Raw genomic sequence first — 22,160 nt, 5'->3', positions numbered from 1 at the left:
GAGGTCGGTAAAATGAGTACCCAGAATGTTGGGGGCAATATGCTAAATCATTGTAAACCGCTTAGAGAGCTCCGGCTATAGAGCGGTATATAAATGTAAGTGCTATTGCTATTGCTATCATATGGCTGGCATCAAGCTCAAAGATATCTGCACAGCAGGAACCTGGTCCTCTGAGCATATCTTTGTTAAGCACTGTGCCTTGGACCTTCACTATGCAACTCGGGCCCAATTTTGGGAGAGGTGTACTAAAAAGGGACTTAACTTAACACAGCACACAGCACACAGCACACAGCACACAGCACACAGCACACAGCACACAGCACACAGCACACAGCACACAGCACACAGCACACAGCACACAGCACACAGCACACAGCACACAGCACACAGCACACAGCACACAGCACACAGCACACAGCACACAGCACACAGCACACAGCACACAGCACACAGCACACAGCACACAGCACACAGCACACAGCACACAGCACACAGCACACAGCACACAGCACACACTTAAAACACCTGCAGACTGACAGCTCGTTAGTCACCCACTCTTATGAGTGCAGTGGATCACGATTCAGATAAACAATTTGCTCACCTGTAACTATTTTTCTGGAAGTGATCTATTGCAATGATAAGACTCTCCTGCCGGCCCTGCTGCAGTATGCAAAGTGACAGTACATATGTTTATAGAACATGGAGTATTACTTAACTTTGTCGAACCGTAGTCTAATTCCAAACGATGGTTGAATCCTTCGGTTGAATCGGTCCTCCAGGAACTGAGGAGAAAACGCTAGCTTGCCCAAACCAATGAAGTGCACCACATGCTAGAGGTGGGGCAAAGTGCTTCGAGGAGCTAGTCAGTTCTGCCTGAATGGTCCCACACGGGTGCAGAACCCACTCTTATGCCTGCAATGGATCACTTCCAGATCAATAGCTACAGGTGAGCAACCTGGTTTTTTGCTGGTAGATAACATGTAGCATTTACTCTTCTTCCACAAACCCACCTGCTTTAAGTGTGAATTCTTAGGATCACAGCCTTTGTCTTGGAGGTCTTTTAGTTGTACTCAAGACAACATAAAAACAGATCCCAATGGTCAAATTTATGGGTTTGATAGTAATATTATGCAATTGGATGCCAGCCATATGATGTTTTACATGGTGGAAAATATGAGTCGTTTCTTACCTTGCAGATTTGACAACCAGAATACGCGCTTTCACGGAAAGAGAGAGTGAAGACTTCAAGGTAAATACTTTATGTGGAATGATGATATAGCCTTAATTGGAAACTAAGCAATTTTTAAACTAGTACAGTAAAATTCTCACTAGATAGATCTTGGAGCTGTCCTACAGTAAACTTATCATGCCGTAACTATGTTCTCTATTAAAGTACAGACTAAAAGTAATGGCTGCAAATATCCTGCGTAATTCTATTGTGACTTACCCCCTCCCCCCACACCCTGAATTGTAGCTGAAAAGAAATTAGGAGCAGGCTTTGCAATTGTGCACACTTCCAGTGTGTGGTGAAGAAAGAACTGAACTGAGATACCATGTTTCTTTGAATGCAGGATCTTCTCAATTTTGAAGGGTGTTGATTTTCTTGGGGTCAGCAGACACCCTGTATATTCAAGAGCCCTCTTGATATAATTATCCCGCATTCATGACACATTGTGCCATATTTCTAATACTTCACCTTGGGACAGATGGCCCTTTAACTATTCTTACATACCGAAGTAATCCTTAGCTCAGTTGCCCTAGTACAGTTGTGTATGCAACAGAAGTCAAAGTTGGAAGATGTTGAATTGTTCAAAAGGAGGATGGAGTGAAGTACAAGAATATGCATTGAGTTCTGCTAGCAATACATGCATGGAAGCCTGCTGTGGTACTCATATGCCCCCTAGCTGGATTCGACAAAGTATATGTAATGGAAGATCTCAGATGCACTTTAAAAAATTATTTATATTCTTTAATTTGTGTCTGCATTTATGTTTTATATATGTCTGCATTTAAGCCAGGTTATGACAAGAGAGCCTCTCTTATCTGAAGGGTTTGAGAAATTTAAGAAAGATGAAGCATCAAAACTCTGGTTCAACACCCTCCTCATGACTTTCCTCTTTGTTACCTTATTTATATATTAATAATTTATTTATTAAAACATTTTTATACCACCCAAAACTTACATCTCTGGGCGGTTTACAAGTAATTATCAAGTAATTTCCACTGGCCACTTGGATGCTTTTTCTCAAAGTGGTCAGGGATAAGGCAGAAGGATGTTCTACTTTTATTTGTAAAGGCAATTGAAGTTAGACATAACATTATGACTCACAGAAATGTAAGTGAACATTTTCTCTAACGAGAAGAGAGGGGAGTTAATTACCAATAGGTTCAGGATAAATACGAAGCAAATGCAATGTCACATAATGTATGTTTGACTAGGTAATTCATTGTCCTGGGATGTGATGACAGATTGCAAAAAGAACTGGACAATTCTTGGAGTATAGGTTACAAGCATGATATCCTTCGAGTGAACCACTGGTGGGACACTGGAGACCTAGGCTCATGGGGAGGCGGAGCAACGACCCTGGGTTCTGAAGTTGCTTCAAGCAAAAATTCATAATATATTTTATGTTGACTCTGGTTTGTAGGTTGCTTCATTGGAACCTAATCAGAAGTGGAAAAGTGAAATAGGCAACAGTGATGTGACTGGCTTTATAGAAAATGAAAAACTACTGAGCTTTGCAAGCTTAGAACAAAACTCAACAGGTATATTTTGAACTATGTGATAGCATTCTGCATTTTATTTCCAAGAAGGGTGGATCTACATCTTACACAGCACACCACATTACTGAAACATGGACCAGTGAATACACAACACACTAAATGTAAATTAGAGATGGGCAGAAAGTAGATCAGGATCTGCCTGCATATCTCTAGGTGATGGTGTGGATCCACTAGATATTCTGTTCAGCAACAGAAACAGAAGAAAGGCTTTATGAAAAACCAGGCTGCTGAAGTGAAGAAAGCTTGGGGAAATCCTGAGTGGATGTTTTTTTCTCTCCTTTATTGCAAAAACATGATTGAAGATAGTAATACATGTGAATATAACTGAATAAGAGAGAGAAATCCCTTAACCATAACTTAAACATAAGATGCAACCAACACAGGAGAAAGGGACGGGGAGACAAAAAACCCACCTTCAGGTTCAAGTCATTAAAGTTCAAATAGTTGGAAATTCCTCCTCTTTACCTTGCCAATGTAAAAAACACCAGTTCAAATACTGACAGGGAACACATCAGTAATCCAAAGTTGCAGATCAGGAGTGAATTTGTCCTTCCAGTGTTGAATTATAATCCTTCTGGCAACAACCCAAGCGGGGAAAAATCTGCAGTTTTCTATATAATGCTAGATTCCATATGCTGGGGATGTACCCCAACAAAACATGAACATCCTTAACAGGCAATGATAACTGCAGTGTCATGTCAACTACCGTATGGCTTTCAAACAAAAATGGTGCAGTAACTGGACAGGACCAAACCATATGTTTAAGTGTGCCCTTCCCCATACTTGTCCACTATCACCTTTTCTAAGTTTTGTTAGGCTTTTTCTAGAGCTCATTTTAATGCCTTGCCATTTGCCTTACTTCATGGTAGATTTCATCAGTGGCCAGTAAGAGGCGCGATTATGTCCCTGCAATGCTAATGAAATCGAGACAGTTGCCCATGTGTTACTTTACTGTGAATTTTATCAAGATGTCAGGAAGCATTTAATTGTGCCCTTGCTGTCTTGATTTTCTGATGGTCCTGGGCATTTTTGTATCCCTACTGATCTGTTAGTGAACTTCTTAATTGAAGATAAAGACTCTAGTGGCTCTTATTCAGTGGCAAAATTCTTCTACATTGCTGGTAGAATTCAGATCACTCTGGTGCATGGTGGGACTGGTGGGATTGTTTGAATGTATTTCTTGATTGTGCTGCTGTTTTATTTATTTGATTTGCTGGTCAATTGACCGAATAAAGATGACTGAACGTGAACGTAAGTATGCCCTCATACAGATTACAACTCCCAATATCTAGAAGTCTGCAGCCATCCTTTATTAAACATTCTCTGAGGTCTCCAATAAATGTGGAATAAAAACTTATGCTGTACTAGTGCACTTTGAGATTTAAAAAGACATGTATCATGGCCTTCAAAGCAACCTGCCGCTTATTTAATAGCCGCATTCAAGGTCAAACTTGCAAAGATCTCAGATATAATCAATATCAATATCTTTCAGATAGGTGCATCTAATAGATGTTCGAGGTCTAATAATAAAAATGGAGTTTCAGGAGCTGCAATCACATCAGGACCAAAGAGCTGTGATAGTAAATGTTTTAGCTGAATAAACTACCAGCCAGCACTTAAGGGCAGTATTCTCTCTAATTTTTATCACCAATGAATGGAAATAGTTTTGCTCTGGGAGGCACTATCAAATTGAGAGAGTTTCTTAGGGATTGCCATGCCTATATATACAAAATACTCAACACCATCTAAAATCCCAAACGCCCCTACACCCCAAATCCTCCTACACTCATAGAACCTAAAGGCATCAAATCTGATTAGCCCCAATTTATGGAGTAACTGGATAAATTACTAAACTTTTGAACCAAAGAAATAAGATTATGAATTGAAGCCTGGTTTATCAATAAAACATAGTACCCCAGACTATATTGCGGTCTCTCAAAACATACTTAGTTTTTTAGATCAACTCAAGATTTATATTCGATCAGATAGTGACCATCCTCACATGGTGCTTTTCTCCGACCTTTTGATACACCCATTTACAGAGCCAGCAACATACCCTGAGTTAACAGCTGAAACTGGTGCATTAGGTGGTCTAAACAATTGGATGATTCTGCAACTGTCTTAAAATCTGATGCCTCCAAATTCATGCCTTACTTATTTTAAATGATTTGGAGAGTAGTATTTTAGAAGGTTGTGGTAATCTTGTCCCGGTCCACCAACCTGCCTTTATAACATCTTGCCCAAAGAAATCCCCTCTCAAGTGTCCCCTCTCAAACAGTATTGGTTTGACCAGGAATGTCACTACACTAAACAATAACTTGTTAGCGCCTATGCTAACTATAGAGAGCATCCCATGTCAGCTTGCCCTCAGAATCTTTTAAATTTAAAAAAGCAATATAAATTGCTTTTGAAATCTAAAAAGAGTAATGCAAAGAAAGCTGCATGGCAGCGACTGATAACTGCTGCCTCATCCAAAAATTCTACTCTCTTCTGGCACTATGTTGCCCAGATCTCTGTTTGCGGTCCATCACAAGTGGATTGCCTTATTCCAGCCACACCATGGGAGAATCACTGCTGTAAGCTTTAAGAAAGAGGATCAAGATTTTGACCTGGAGCTAACTGCTGATTCCATTCCAGAATGGCCCCTGGTAACATGTGTTAAGGTCTGTGATTTAGTTATGTCACTTAAGGCTGGTCTCTCTGGTTTGACCCTGAAGACATGCTTGCACCAGAGCAGGCTGGTTTTAGAGCTCACCATTCCCCTATAGCCTACTCCTTGATCTTGCAACATTTGGCAGAAAAATACACCTAAAGATCCCGATCAGTTCATGCTACGTTGGTTGATTTTAAGTTTGCCTTTGATCTTACATCAAGGGAAAAGTTATGGCTTAAATTGAAAGCTTCCACAGTTGGACGCCGTTTACTTCTCATATATAGTCTGTACCAAAACACCTGTTTGAAAGTAAGGTGTACTGCTGCAGGTCATTTCCCCAAGGCAATTTTAACATATAGAGGTGTTAAACAAGGTTGTGTATTAGCACTGTTCTTGCTTCTCTTGTTGCCTTCTTAGCTAATTCTGATTTCTATCCTCCAAAACTGTGTCAATTCTCCTTTATAAACATGATGCCATAATTGTATCCCAAGCACCAATCAGCCTGAGAAGGGCACTTAAGTCGCTTGCTTTTTATTGCAAGGAGCATTACCCTACAGATCAACTATACTAAAACCAAGATCATGAGGATCACAAAGCACCCAAGAACACTGGCTTGGTCTATTGATGGATATAGGATTAAGTCAGTTGTTTCAAGTATTTAGATATAGTCTTTCAGTCCTCTGGCTGCCATGAGGTCCACTCTGCGTACGTGACACAAAATGCACAGAAGTCCAAATCAGCCATTTTGGCTTATTAAAAAAAATTTCCAGAGGTCCTGCTTCATTCCCACTGCAGTAAGGCTGTTTGAATCCAAAGCCCTGGTCCAACTGCTATATGATGCCCGACTTGGCCCATATGCTAGTTTTCCATCATTAGAAGTAGTTCCATCTACATTCCTTAGGAAGTTATTCCAAACAGCTCACAGTGTCCGCATTGCAGTCTTTTGGCTGGAGGCTGGGCTTCTCAGGGTAGAATCTAAGATTTGGCTTTCCATCTTTAAGTTCTGGCTTCAGTCAAATCTTTATCCCCTAAGACTGACACCACTGATACTGGTGGACAAATTTACTTTGAAATAAGAATGTTCACTTAGGCCATAAGTAAGCAAATACTTATCACCACAAGCATTAACAGCAATGAGCTTTGACCAGGTAAAGTTGGTGCTCTGCCAAATAATCTTGGATATATAACAGCAGACTGATCAAGGCCTTGTGCTAAGAGGAGCAGTGTTAAGAAACCAAATCTTGTGTACACACCAGATCACAATAGCCAAGTATTGCAGGGTGTTTACCCAGGCATGATTCAACATCTTGAAGAGGACAGTAGCCCATTGGTGATGACTTGTGAATAAGGAGCCCTGTATATTATAGTAACCCAAGTCAAAAAACTTGGGGGAAATTGAAATGGAACCAAAACCCCAAATGGACAATGCCAAATGCCTGGCCTTGGTTCTCCGAGGATAGAACTAATATATTAATCAACAATTTAGTGTTATCTGATTTTTGACAGCCAGATATAAACCTGGTCTTAACTAGGAAGCACAAAGCATTGTCTGCACCCTGCATGCCAGCATAGCTGTCAATATCTTAGCATCGCATGTGCCCCAATATCTTTGCCTAGCACAATTAAAAATTAGCCTCTAAGGAGTATAACCTAAGTTTATATTTAGCTGTAAGTAAAGTTCTATATGGTTCAGAACAAGGTTGTAATGCATATAAGGTTAAATCCTTAACTTACTTTTCAAGAGATACCATCTGTGCCCTGTTGCCTTTTTTAATGCAAAGAATAAGCAATGATCTGACCCTGAAAAAATGCTTTAAAAGTATCCCAGACCAGGAATAATGATGTAATAAAGCCCCTGTTAAAACAACAACAAAATCCTCCATCTCCTGTTCCATTTGTCTAGTAAATTGAGAATTATTCAGAAGGGATATATTCATATATCGCCTATGTTCTTGAACAACTTTCCAGACAAACAACTTAACAGACGCATGATCCGAGACTGCTATGGTTTTAGTGTTGCATGCCTTGAACTCGAGATACTAAAGAATGAGATGTCAGAAAATAATCCAACCTAAAACTGTTCTAATAAACAGGAGAAAGATAGGTATATTCTCATTGAGAGGAATTAACAAGGTACCATATGTCTACTAGATTAAAATCTGACATATAGGCCTTAAATGTGGTACGGGTTCAAGAGTGTAGCCTAGAAGGAGGGATGTTATGGTCAAGAAGGGGATCAAGAGTTTGATTCAAATCCCCACCAATAAACAAGTGATCAAATGTCAATGTATGTAAATGTGAAAAACAGCTATGTATTCTGGGGAATCCGGGACTGGACCATACAGATTCATTAACGCCAAGCATTTACTATCCATGCTAGCAATAAGCATAAGACAGTGACCTTAATCATCTGTTTCCTGGTCAACAACTAGCTTTGAAGATTTGTGAATTAAAATAGCCACACCCCTCACCCTTGTAGAATTACTGCTTGCATAGATGTTCCCCACCCACGCCCGTTGCAAAAACAATTGATCAGCTGGCAGAATATGGGTTTCTTGTAGAATAGCAACCTCAATAGCCTTTCCCTTCAACTTGGCCAACACCTGGTGGAGCTTTGAAGAATGATGCAATCTATGGACATTCCAAGTAACCACCCTGCTCAATTACTAAAAACATCACAGCAAAAAGCCAAAACGACAGAAGCAAACAACTTGAGCTGGCTTATAGAAAAGGATAAATATGTGTAAGGGTAAAGAAGTGAATGAATAGAATTTAATAGGGTGTTAATGTACCAGTACATAATTAATAGGCAAAACTTAACATAATACCAACATCAATTAACCCAATAAGTGAAGAAAAATATAACAAACCAGAAGAACATGCACAGAACAAAACAAAATCGGTTTGCACTCCCAGGTCTAATGTGGCAATCCTGGTTCACAGCGCACTCCAGTGAACCCCTTGTGAAAAGTAATTAAAGTTAGGATAAAGACTGCAAAACATGATTTAATGCAGGAACCTTGAAGTGAAGTTCAGTGTGAATAGGACGTAGTCAAAATAATTATTTGGCTCTGACAGGATTCATTATAGAAAGCAACTTTTCAGCTGTTAGAGAATCATAGAAGGATCCCAGTTTATTCTCATAAATGCAAAATACTGCTGGAGAGTGAACATATTGCATGTTTTTCTCTCTAGCCATCTGGTGAGCCTTTTGAAAATAGTGATTTATCAGCCACCTCTTTAGGAAAATGCAGGAAAAACATGATTAGAGTTATCCCACATAAACTCCTTTTCTTCTTGAGCATGCCTTGAAAGATCTTCTTACCTGTAGATTTAAAAAACTTTACAATAAATAGATGAGGCTTGTTGGTGGCATGTATGGGAGGAGTAGATCTACGATGAGCTCTATCAATTTCCAACTTATACTTATCTGGCAGGGAAAATATTTTCCAAAGTAACTCTTTAATGAAGTTAATAGAGTCAACCTTTCCCAAGTATTCTGGGATCCCCAAAATATGAAAATTCAAATGGCGAGATTCTAATTCCAGGGTGCACACCCTGGCTTACAGGCTCTTATTGATCATCTGTAATGTGCCCAAGGTGGGATCAACAGAGGAACTTTTGTCTTCTAATTGAGAGATTTCCCTTCCTACACCCCCAATCTGACAGTAATAATATTAACAGAGGCTTGAATTGAAGCTGTTAATGAGCAAGTCTCTGCTGTTATGAAGAGATTAAGCAGTTCAGGATAAGAAATGCAGGCAGGAGGCTTGGGAGCACGCTGAAGTGCCAGTGGTTACTGTTGGAAATTCTCTGTGGTGAGAGAATCCCTTTCTCATTATAGCAGAGTGCACAGAGGCACAACACAGCGGATTTAGTTAGGCATGCGTGTATGCTGAGAGTAAAGTAACTTGGAGCCAGTTCATAGTTTCAGATCAATATATAAGGTTTTTATTAGAGAACTCCATTCTAGATAGGAAAGTGAGAAGTTAGGATCTCTAATCTATCTATCTAGCTGGATGCAGATGGATTCTGCATCTTCTCTGCATACATGGTGCAGGGAGAGAGGCTTGCCATGTTGCAAGGTAGAAGGACAGGTAGGGAAGAGAGAGGAGAGGAAGGAAGTTAGTCCCTGAGATTAGCAATCTACATATCAAAGGGATAGTATCAGAGCAGTGGAGAAGGGATGACCAATGTCTTGACCCTCTAGCCCTCTGACTCACTAGTCTGTCCTCCACTGTCTGAGAAGAGACAGCGCAAAGTCCTTAACTTCCAACAGTTACATCATCACCACTAAGTGGATGTTGTATGAAAGGGCTGTGAGCTCAGTTTGTGTACTGAAAACCAATTCCTGGGCAGAGCATGTAGTTGAAGAGTCCTGATGGTTTATTCTAAGGGTATACCAAACATCCCGAGTCATTGTTTTGCTCCTGGCTCAGTTTAGTAAACTCAAGTCAGGGCTCTAGAAAAAAACGAAATAGATTTCCACAAGCTGAAGTCATCCCACCTCTGGTGTAAGCTAGCATACATCTTCAGCACGTAAGTGCATTCATCTGGAAAACACTTGGGAGTATGCAAACACTAAATACTGTCAAGCCAAATTGAAATATTTGTTAATGACAAACCTTTTTAGATGAAATTGGAGATGAAGAGTTCTGTGATGACCAGTTGGAGGCCTATTTTGAGCAGCTGGTACTGCCAGAAATGCAAATAGAAGATAAAGAAGAATATGAACTTGGTGAAAATATTAAAGCGGTGGAATTGCTTCCAGATCAGGTAATCTTAAATGAAAAGTAAAGATCCTCATAGCCTTGAAAGCTTGCAAGCACACCTCGGCTAACTTTCCAACTACTCTGTTTAGTTCTGTGAAAATTTTTACTTCCACAAGGTGGGATACAGAGTACGTAGTTTGACATGTGGAAAGATGACTCTTCTGTGGATAACTGAAACAGGTGCATGTAGGTGCAGTGCTATAGAAAATCCCAGTAGGGCTCAATATGACCTAGTTGCCCTTCTTGTTGTGAGCAGGCTGCAATGCCCTCCCTTCAAGGGAGAGAGGGAGCACACAGCTATGTTAATTTAGAAGATGCTGGGCTGAAGGCAATGTCTGCAAATATATTTACCGTATCCTGCAGGCCAACGTCCAGCTTTGAGACTCAGGAATGGGGGGCTTGAGTGTGCAGAAAGGCTTCCACCTGTCCAGGTGGCTTGGCATTGTAATCAAATAGGCAGAAATGGAAGTCCCTCCAATCTTAAGAGACTGGAGCAACTTCAGCTACCTGTTAAACACGAGTTGCCTTCACAGGACTGGGGCTACATGCTACTCCTCCATGGCGTGAGAGCATGCCTTCCCTTGTTTTCCCTTACTGGGTGCTGGTGGGCGGGTTGAGTGGAGAGACCCCCCTACTTCATTTCTTCTTCCTTGTTTGACCCGTGTGTGTAGCCTTCTTATACCTTTTCCAAGGCCCGTTATCCATATCTCATATCAGAAACAGTCATATCATTGCTCTCTGTGTCTCCAGTTTAATATCAGCAACTCTGGTTTTCCCCGGAACTCTCTTACCATATTTGGTCAAGGAGTCTGCAATTTTGGGGGTCATATCCAGCACTTACTGAATCAGATGGAGCTGTTTCCCTTTTGATGTTCTTAAAACATTCCTGTCTCTGCCCGATTGACAGGTTTGTGGTTAGCCTAGCGCAGACTTGGCATCTTTTTGGTCCCAAGAAAAGTGTTAAAAGATAACATGCAAAGAGTTTAGGTAATTAATTGTGTGTATATAATGTACCTCTAAAATATGTAGGTACCGATATCTGTGTTACTTCCTAAGACATTATATGATGAATATTCTCAACACTTGCAAATTTCAAGCTGGGTCCCATGATTACCCTTGGCATAGCACAATGCATAAACAAGTTTCAGAGTGGGGAGGGTTGAGTCTTTTCCCTTCTTGTCAAGCCTTGAATATAGAATAAATAATTCCATTCAGTTATTTTGGCTCAGCAGAGCCAAAGTTCACACTCCAGTTTCTTGCAAAATGACAATCTCAGATACAGGCCTAAGCTTAGCCCTTTGGGCTCTCAGTGCTGGTCCGAATTCAACCAGGGTGTTCACCACATTCTCGGCTGCTGGATGAGGACATCTCATGTCGGTTATCCTCTACACACACTCCAGAGGACAGGACAAATCAATTAGGTAGAGAGCCTTTATAAGGCAGGAGAAGATAGTCCCACCCAGTTCAGGTTGTCCTGCGAGTGCTCCAGAGAGGAGGTTCTCAGCCAGTGTCCAGCTTTCTCCTTCCACCCTCTCCTTCCACCTTGCTGCCAGCTCTACTCCATTTCTCCTCTGTTTCTATACCCAAAAAAGTCTTTTTTCCTTCCTCTTCCCTCTTTCCCCCTTGGCTTTCTCCTCCCTCCCCTCCTCCCTCCTTATGGAGCTTCAGAGAACTGGAGTGCTGCACATTCTGCTGCCAAAGGGCAAGAAACATCAGCTGCAGCTCTGGAAGCTTGTACACCATGCTGCCCTCATTCATTCGCTGCCTTCAAGTCCGCAGCAACCCTCGCAGTCTGCGCCAGAGCAAACAGGGTGGGGCAGGAGGCACCTGGGCCCATTCCAGGGCAGTCGGAGGATCCATCCACTTCTGTCACCCACACCAACAAAAGGTATCGTCCTGCTTGCCCCCTCGATGGGAAGGACTGCCCCACTATTGTTGTTGTGGAGGCTGACAACACTATTGCCTCCCTGTGCCAAAGGCCTCTTCCCAGGCCTGAACGCCCCCCCCCCCCGGCTTACCACAGGATCAGACAGGCGGGAAAGAGACATCACGGGCAGCTCCACTTCCTGTCCAGCCAACATCGCTTCCGCTGGAGGTTCCTGTTGTGGTCAGCCTGCTGGCAGGCCTCTCAAACTACAAAACACCAGTGGATTCATCATCTCCACCATCTCTGACTGCCCCAGGGCTGCCTCTGAGAGGAAATGAGGACCCACCAACTTTGGCTTCAGCCATCCCGACCCCCTTGGACAATGGGCTCTGGAGGCGTTCCTGTACTGGCTCTACCACAACTCCAGGGACCATAGTCCAGGGCCTTCTCATTCCCAACCAGCCCAGGCTGCCCCAGGGCCTTGACCCTCACCCTCACCCCCCTGCCCCCACCTTTCCTGGCAAGATGCCCATAGCTTGACAGGCTTGGTTTGTGGAGGCTGTATCCCTGGGACAATAGAAGCCCAAACAGCCAGTCAAAAAGCGTAACAGACCCAGGGACGATTCCCAATATTCCTCTTCAGTTTCGGATTCCTCTGTTTCTTCCTCTTCTGTCTTCTCTGAGAGCCCTCCTAAAAAACCTAGAAAAAGCCACAAGTAGAAGAGGCCGTTAAAGCATTAAAAATATTTTTAAAAATCTTAAGAAACAACAAAGGTGCAGATGCAAAAGGGCTTCTGCCCATTCTTTGGATATTTCACAGTATGATTCTCCTGACCTTCACCCTGGGCACCCAGAAGCCATTCTTCGGCCCCTTGATTCGTCTAGCCCATGGGGCTTCCATGAGGGCATCCCAACTGTCCCCAGCAATGAACCAGATCCTAGAGAAGAGCGGGGAATGATCCAACGGTCAACAAGTAGAACCATCCACTCGTGTAGGCTTTTTCCATCTGGTTAATTCTCCCAATTCTTGCTGCATACCCTTGGTCTACAACCAAATGTACTAAAAGAACCCACAGTTCCCTCCCGGAAGTCATTGGTATTGCCTACCTCTTGGTCTAATGATCCACAGTTTCCCTTTCCTGAAACTTTTCCTGAGGTAGTGAAGCAGGAGTGGCAGACACCTTCCATGTAGAAGACTGCTTCGATAGTCTCTAAACACTAGGGCTTTTTGCCCTCAGCAGTTGTCCTCTTTCAGATGCCTCCGCTCGATGCACCAGTGGCCACCATTGCCTTGGGGGCAATTCTGGATGGAGTGTCTTCCCTGAAGGACCCCACCAACAGGAAGCTGGAGTCTCAACTCAGGAAAAAAACACTGATGCCATCTTGGTTTGCATTAGAGCTTCCACTGCCACCTCAATCAAATCCAGAACCACACTCCTATGGGTTGCTGATGAGTTGCTGCAATTGCCACCTCCAGACCCCTCAAGGCAGAGGCAGATACTCCTCAGGCTTCAGAAGGCCCAGGTCTTGATTCCGTCCGCTTCACTGCCCGTGCTACAGCAACCAACATAGTAGCCCGACGCATCATTAGGCTCAAGTACTGGCAGCTGGACCCTACCTTACGGGCCAACCTGATGACTGTTCCCTTCACTGCCTCCAAAGGGTTTGGGGTCGAAGCCATTCAAGAGGTCCTGGTTGAGACCAAAGATAAAAAGTCCTTCTCCTCTTCCCACAGGGATGAGACGCAGCACGTGCAAGCCCTTTCCGTCCTTTCGTTCCATTCCCCACAATTTCAAACCCAGGGACACAGACGCCAGACAACCATGTCCAACTTGGAACAGGCCACGTTTCAACCCACGAACCAATATTTCCAAGCAACACTTCAGACAATAACAGAAACACTGTCAGACGTTTGACTCACTACCTTTGGAGGTTGGGGTTTGCCTCTCTCGTTTCTTTCATGCTTGGGAGGCCTCCATCTTGGACAAGTGGGTCCTGGATACCATAGAGCACAGGTGCAAGATAGAGTTAACAACCCACCCAAGAGACCGGTTCCTGCCCATGCCTCAGTCAAGATCCCCTCAGAAGCACAGAGCCCTGCTGACAGCCATTCAACACCTTCTTATCATCTCTGCAATAGAGAAGGTCCTGGAGAGCCAAGAGAGGTGGGGCATTTACTCCATCTTGTTTACAGGGCCCAAAAGAGATTGTTCCTTAAGGGCCATCTGAGACCTCATATATTTCAACAGGCTTGTAAGGTGTAGAAAGTTTCACTGCATCACGGGGACTACTAGGCATCTGTGGACCTCACGGAAGCTTATCTTCATGTCCCATCCACCAGGATCATCGCTGCCTTCTCTGATTTGCCTACAATGGTCTTTACTATGCAGCCCTGCCCTTCGGTCTGTCATCGACACCTCAGATATTTACAAAAAAACTCTTCCCGCTGATCGCTCACATGTGCCTCCAGAAGGTCCAGATATTCACTTGCCTGGAAGACTTGATAATCCAGTCACCATCACTGCTCTCAGCTTAGAGAGCTTGCAACATTGTCCTCTTGATCCTGTTTACCCATGGCTTCATCGTGAACAGGGCCAAGAGCAACCTAGTCATCTCCAATCAGATCTTACATCTGGGGGTCATCATAGACACTATCAACAATCGGCTATATATTCCCCAGGATCAAGTAAACAAGTTACGCTCCCTCCTCCACCAGGTACTAGCTCTCAGGTCTGTACCAGTGCTTGCTCTGGCCCAGGTCCTAGGCCTCATGGTCTCATCCCTTGAAGCAGTTCCTTGGGCACGCCTCCACCTCCATCCTTTTCTCCTGCCTCACCAAGTATCCATCACCCAAAGACAATGCTCCAAACTACAACCCTCCCCATCAGTCAGCGATTCCTTGCTCTAGTGGCTTCAGACTTCGTATCCAGCCCAGGGCCATCCATTCCAGGACTGTTCCGTGTCATCATCACACCAGTCATAGGGACGGGGAGGACAGATGGATGCCAGTCTTGTCAGGTTGGGGAGCCCAGCACCTCAACCACTCAGCCCAAGGAAAGCGGTCTCTGAAGGAAGTCAGGCACATCAACAACTGGCTGGTGCTACAGGCCATCCGTCTGGCATTCCAGGATAGGATTCTTCACTGTCACATCCTTATCTGCACTGACAACACAATGGCCAAAGTGCATGTAAATTGGCAGAGAAGGACTCGCTCCAAGTCCTTGCACGAGGAAGCAGTCCTACTTCTGTCATGGGTGAAGACACACATTGCATTACTCCTGGCTCCTCAAGTCAGTGGCTCCCTGAACACCCAGGTGGACTGGTTTAGCAGGCAGGATCTCCATTCCCTCAGAGTGTAGACTCAAACCCCAGTTCCAGATTATCTCCTCCCTCCTGAGTCAACCACAGGTGGACCTCTTTGCATTCCAGGCCTATGCTCAGCTCCCAAGGTTCTTCTTGCACTTCCCGTGCCCCCAAACAGAGGCAGTAGATGCCTTGTAAACGATCTGGCCATGGGAGCTCCTGTATACCTTTTCTCCAGTGCCACTTCGCAGCTGCTTCCTGCGTCGAATTCCGCTTGTACAGGCAGAACTATTACTGGTGGCTCCCTTTTGGCCACGATGGCCATGGTTCCTGGAAATTCTCCACCTTGCCTTTGTGGGTCCCTGCTTTCTACTTCTCTCTCCAGACCTCCTAAGCCAGGGTCTGGTGGTTCACCATGATCCGGCTTGGTTAAAGCTTGCCGCCAGGTGACTGAGCACAATCTCTTGAAGCACCACGGCTACATCTCCAAGGTCGTGGATACTTTCCTTGCATCCCAAAGAGCATTGACCAACAGGATATATCAGACCACCTGGAGGACCTTCCTCTGCTGGTGCCACTAGCACAAACTGGCAGTGTGTGGAATCGACGAGCTTCTCCTCTTCCTGTAGGATGGCCTGGACAAGGGCCTCAAAGCCAACATTATCAAGCGGTACGCTGCTACCCTGGGCAACTTACTAGCACCTACTCTTGGGAGGAGCATACAATCCCATCCTCATCTCAAGCTGTTCCTGAGAGGGGCTACGTTGTCTTCTCCGGTGGTTTACAGATTACCCACCTGGGACCTTCACAAGGTCTTCCGAGTCTTGCATGCCCTCCCCCCACTTTGAACCTATTAAATCAATTTCCCTGCGTGTGCTCTTCTCAAAGCTCATCTTTCTCATCGCCATCACGTCCGCACGATGAATCTCCGAGCTACATGCCCTCTCTGCTAATCCTAGATTCTGCATTTTCTCTTGAGACTTTGTCCATTTGATTCCTGATCCCTCCTTTCTGTCAAAACTTTTATTGGTCTTCCATAGATCCCAGGATGTGGCCCTCCCATCATTCTGCCCCAGACCTACCACCACCAAGGAAAAGTAGTGGTACAAACTTGATGTTCGCTGCTGCTTGAAAACTTACCTGTCCAGAACTGAGTCATTCAGATCAACAGAGGCCCTCTTTGTTTCTTTCCTTCCTTCCACCATGGGCCAACAGGTGTCATCTGCAACCTTGGCGTGCTGGATCAAAGCCTGCATCACTCTGGCATACAAGGTACAACACCTTCCAATGCCTCTGAATTTAACCACTCGCTCAACTTTTTCACCAGCCTTCTTCACGAACGCTCCCTGGGCAAAATCTTCAGGGCAGCTACATCGTATTCCCCATCCATGTTCACCAAACACTACAAGCTGGACCTCTTCATATCAGCCTAGGCTGCGTTTGGCAGACGTGTCCTGCAGCAGGTTCTTCCTCCCCAGTAGCTGTGGATGCTCCTGCCCGGAGTCTCTTAGCTGATGCATGTGTCACGTGAGATGTCCTCACCCAGCAGCTGAAAAAGGAGCATTGGTCACTCATCTTGAAGGCTTCTTCTGGTTGCTGGTGTTGAGGACATCTTGACCCACCTTTGGGTGTCCATGGCTACCAGTAAGGTTTTTTTTTCCTTTTTCAGGTTACTTCAGTGCTGGAACTATTACTTGTTTTCTGTTCTCCTTTCCTTACCTCTCTAGAAGCTTGACTTGACTAAACAGAACTGGGAGGTGCTATCCTTTCCCGCCTTTATAAAGGTATCCTCTGGAGCGTGTAGGGAGGATAACCCACTTGAGATGTCCTTAACGCCAGCAGCCACAAGAAGCCATCATGGTGAGTGACCAATGCTCCTGTAGCGGATTACAGCCTTTGTCTCAGAGAAAGCTCATGTTTGGTAAAGAGAGGCTGAATCATCCCTGCCGAACTGCCTGGCTAAGCTTCTTCTAAAACTATTCTGTAATATGAGGTTGAAAATGCTGCCACCAAGCACCCTAAAACTTTCAGAGAACCGGACCAGTGGATTGGGTGCTGTAACCCAAGGTCCCTCTGTAACTGAGTATTGGGCAAATAAGAAAAACAACTTTCCATGTATAAGCTAACATGGGATAAGGAAAATGATAGCTGCTGAACATCTGAGGACATGTTTGCGCCATGTTTTTCTGAGTTAAAAACCAACTCTGAGAGGTTTGTAAAAATAAAAGACTTTAAAAACCTGGTTTTATTCAATTACTGTAGACTAATTCCATCTGAGGCTTTCTGGCTTTCTTAGATACAGTTAAGAATACTTAATAGATTACAAAAATAGGTTGTCTTAGGCATGTTTACATGTTTATAGAGTCTTCTGTAATGCCCTAGGTAGGATGGGCATAGGCTAGTGTTTGTTTCAATTACATTGCAGCTAAACTATAATAAAACAGTATCAAGAATATGCAAAGGCACACACACCAAAGAAATATGTTCCTAATGCAAAGTCAGATTAAACAAACTTGTTGCTAAATTAATCTTCCGAAGCCAAAGCCCAGGCTTCCTTTCCTTCAACTCACCAAACTCCAGATGAGAATTCAAGCTTCCTGTCTTTCAAGCATCTGCAGAGTCATTCTCCTGCAGCCAGCCTCCATGGCCACTAGTTCTCCTCTGAGCATCTCTAGCCTAGCTTCTTTTATAACAAAGAAACTTCCTCCTTCCTCGCAACAGCTCTCTAGGCCCTATTCCCAACCACCTGGTGTGCTTATTGGCTGAGCCCTGGAGTTCACCAGTCTGTAGTCAAGACGGGGTTCACTTCCGGTTAACTCTTTAGGGGGAGGGGAGTATGATCACTACAGCTCCTTTCTCCATGTCTCACCTGTGTATGCAGTTAGGTTTCTGCTCGCCTCCCTTATCTCCATCCAACTATATCTCAGTGCACAGAGAGGGATGGATTAATGGGGATAGGGGAGATGCACAGAGACTTGGCATTTTTTCCTCGTGTCTTGTGTTGGTGCTCATGCACTTGACGTTCAGGATAGGAAGGGAAACAGGCTCTGTCAATCCTTACTGAGATCCTTCATGGGCCTTGCACTTATGATGTAAGTGGATTATGCCTTCTGTATGTACTTAACCTTCTTTTTGTTCAGAGTAATTGGAAAATGGTTATAATTCCTACTGCCATTATAGATTCACTAGCAGTGAATCCTGTTCTTGATTTAATTCTATTGTTTGATTTAAAACACTTCAAAAATGTATTATGGTGTTAGGTAAGTGACTGGTGGGGGAATAAAAAGAATAAATGCTGCCTCAGAATTCCATTGAATCACTTGTGGCACTTGCTGAATAAGGAAATGTTATTTGGTATTCATATATAAAAGTCTGAAAGCAAAAGCCCTAGTGAGCTCTGGGTTAGATCCAGAGCTGTACAAGTAGAAGTACAGTAGAGCATTGCTGCTCCCTATGCCTCTCTCCCAAAACCTTTGAAGGTCAAGGGGATCCCCTAGGATGGAGTGCGGCAGAGGATGTGCCAAAAATCAGGAAGGGACCAGAGTATTTTTTAAACCTGGTTGATAAAGCCCAAGAGAAGCAACACCTCTCTAGCAATATTGGTTGTGGGTGAAACTCTTCCTTTATCATATAACAATCCAGGCAAAATTATCAATTGTATCTGTGCCAGAGCCACCAAACGGCACAGTGGGGAAGCAACCTGCCTAGAGAGTAGGAGGCTGTTGGTTCGAATATCTGCTGGTGTGTTTCCCAGAATATGGGAAACTCGTATATCGGGCATCAGCGATATAGGAAAGTGCTGAAAGGTATCTTCTTATACTGCACGGGAGATGGCAATGGTAAACTGCTCTGTATTCTGCCAAGAAAACCACATGACTCTGGGGTCTCTAGGAGTCAACACTGACTCGACAGCACAATCTTTCCTTTTTTCTTTATCCTTTCCTTTCCCTTTCCAAGTTTTTTAATCCAGGGGTGGGCAAACTTTGTCCTCCAGCTGTTGTTGAACTCCAGCCCCCATCATCCCCAGTGGCAGTGGCCAATAGTGAGAGATGATGAGGGTTGTAGTTCAACAGCTGGAGGTTCAAGTTTGCCCATCTCTATTTTAATCCAGACTGTCTGTAGTAATGCCTTTTAAAATGCCAATTTTCATAACTTAAAGCTTGTTTGAATTTTTACTACTTACTTTTTAGCTTCAACTAGTATGGTAAGAATGCAACATTAATAAACTAAATCTGAAAGTGAAGAACTGCCACCTCTTAGTGTATAGTACTTCCTTCATTTTTTCTTCAGCTTAGGCTCACTCAGCCTAACTTCTCTTTATTGGAGCAAAGAGGCCTAAAATAAGAGTGTAGTTACCTGTTGAACATTCATGCCTTAAGGTGACTAAACCTAAAAATAACATATACTTGAAGACCTCTTGGCTGAAAATAACTTTATAAAATTTTTCAGGAGAAATTCCAGATACCTAATGTCTGCCAAGCTGCACCAAGAAATGATTCTCCAGTTGCTAGTGATGAAGAATTGTATGAATTCAAGCAAGCTGTGCACAATGTAAGAGATGAACAATTCATGCTTCAAGTAACACCACAACAGGTGTGTAGTAACTAAATTTGACTGACTGCTAGAGTAAAGTCAACAATTCCAAGCAGTCAAGATAGCTTTGACATTGGGGATAAAACAAAGTTTGGCACCTATACCTGATACTTTTTTTTTTTTTTTTTTTACAAATGTAAAATATCTCTCAAATTGTACAGTGCGCTTACTCACATGCAAAGGTCGGTTCCTCTTTTCTTTGGGCAGGAAGATAAATGCAGTAATGCAGTTCTGTGCCCTGTGCCTGTTAGCTGTCCTAGATCTTGGCAACGTGAGAGTTATGATGCATCTTCTGTTGGAATAGTAGGCCATACATCTGAAATATCTAGTAGAACAACTGATTCTCGACAGATTCACTCGGATGTAGAAGGTAGGTGAACATTTCTGGCTCTGATCATTTCAAGATATTGAATAAAGTTGTGAACTGGATATCATCAGTTTACTAATTGTCTTGGCTATGAAATGCTAGCTTTGCTTACAGCATGATGTTGGATCTTGTGGAGGGACTGTTTGAATGGAATGATACTTGCACTTACACAAGATTAAGTGCCATCAAGTTGGTGTCGACTCTTAGTGACCACAGAGTGTCAGCAAGGGGGGTTGGATGCTATTTCTCCATCACCCTTTCCTCCATCACTAGCCACACATGCAATATAACATGCTGTTCCTAAGAGTCCTCAAACCCTCAGGATTGACTTTTGGAGAGGCACCGGATTACAGAATAAGAGGTGGTGGGAAAACTTTAAGTGCTCACATTAGTACTCTTCCAGGGTTCTCTGGATCTAAGCCATGCCTTTTATTTCAGTTGGTTATATGTGACATGTGCACACAGCTGGCTATTTAATGACTAAGGAACAGTTGCAACATTGAGCAAAGGGATGAAAATTTAAAATAATGTTTTTGGTCATATGACTTGGAATACATTGGGGTAAAAAGGTTGTCTAGCATTGCATGAATGGAAGCATTCATGCAGCAGCTTGCCTGTCTCCTCTGTTCCCCAAAAGCCTCTCCTGAGAGTGGAAGACCATCTGGAAGATTGTAGGGTAGCGTAAGTAGGGAGTTGCCAAAAACCAGGGGGAGGCACCTTTTACAAGTTAAGATCATATTCCTATACTCTCTTAAAGGGTACTTTCAGGGGACTTTCAGGGTGTGCAGAGGGCTGAAGTTGGCGAAGGGGGGGCAGAAAAACTTGCAAGAACAGAAGTCTGCCCATACAAGGTTCCCTTGGCAGCAGGAGATGCCAAATGGCATGTGAATTTTAACCTGAAGTAATACTTTTTCTACAGAGTAAATAAATTGTAATATAGTGCTGAGTAACATTGTAATGTCGCAGATTGTCTTGACTGTGGTATTGAAGATGGAATGCTTTTAAAGACCAATACCGTCAGCAATAGCAGAAACAAAAATAGAGATGCTACAGAAGATCAGGTGTCACGTATTGCAGCTGAAACCTCTTATAATAAGGTAATGTCTTTCTGTGTCTCCTGGTATAAACAGGACTCTGTGCTTTGTGTTCAATTCTGGAGGAAAGCTTTCTGATCAAATTTTTTGTTTGAAAATCCCTGGAGCAATCAAATTCTTGCTATTGCTTATTTGTCATAAATCACACTGTAAATAAATGAGACTAAAACAGTAGTGAAAGCTAAAACAGTTCCTCAGTTCTAAATCTCTAATAAATTAAAAAGGTCTTGGTTATCAGAGGCCTAGTGGGTTTTATTGGGAAGACTCCCCCATAGCATCAATGTCACTATTGAAAAGACCCTGTCCCAAGCCTAGAACACAACTTTGCCTACAGAGCAGAACAGAGAATTGAGGACTGCATTTAGTGTAGGTGTTCTCCAGGTACATTAGGCCCAGGCTGTAAAGGATCTTGGAGATCGTGACACACATTTTTAAACGTGGCTTGGAAGCCAGTCGCCAGCCAATGCATTAAGTGTCAAAATGGCTGTTGTAATTTCTATGCTTGTGCCAGCTAGCTGGTGATCAGCATCAGCTGTAACTTCTGAACCATCTTCAATAGCTGCCTGTGGATGGAGCCCATGATTGCATGCAAGAGCCACTTGGGTTCCACTGTAGATGGCTATACCCAAAGAAGGAACCTAAGTATCTGTGATAAATTACTTGATATTAATAGCAAGCATTATACACATGACTTCTCTAAGTATCCTGAACAGAAAAACTGATATTG

General features: G+C 43.4%; 1 protein-coding gene across 5 annotated transcripts in view; it reads left to right on the top strand.

Moving 5' to 3' along the window:
- CEP192 (centrosomal protein 192) overlaps positions 1 to 22,160 on the top strand; it is a 125,842-nt gene that overhangs the window by 14,729 nt on the left and 88,953 nt on the right. For 4 of the 5 annotated variants that reach the window (XM_053247460.1, XM_053247461.1, XM_053247464.1 and 1 more), the window contains 6 exons: positions 1,197 to 1,249; positions 2,649 to 2,766; positions 10,071 to 10,213; positions 19,829 to 19,972; positions 20,180 to 20,342; positions 21,306 to 21,436. In XM_053247460.1, coding sequence (XP_053103435.1) covers positions 1,197 to 1,249; positions 2,649 to 2,766; positions 10,071 to 10,213; positions 19,829 to 19,972; positions 20,180 to 20,342; positions 21,306 to 21,436 — 752 coding nt within the window. The remainder of the gene's footprint in view (positions 1 to 1,196; positions 1,250 to 2,648; positions 2,767 to 10,070; positions 10,214 to 19,828; positions 19,973 to 20,179; positions 20,343 to 21,305; positions 21,437 to 22,160) is intronic. The other variant, XM_053247462.1, reaches the window with a different exon arrangement.

This window comes from Hemicordylus capensis, chromosome 4 (assembly GCF_027244095.1).
Source record: "Hemicordylus capensis ecotype Gifberg chromosome 4, rHemCap1.1.pri, whole genome shotgun sequence".
Taxonomy (NCBI): domain Eukaryota; kingdom Metazoa; phylum Chordata; class Lepidosauria; order Squamata; family Cordylidae; genus Hemicordylus; species Hemicordylus capensis.
This window is presented reverse-complemented; position numbering and strand designations above follow the sequence as displayed.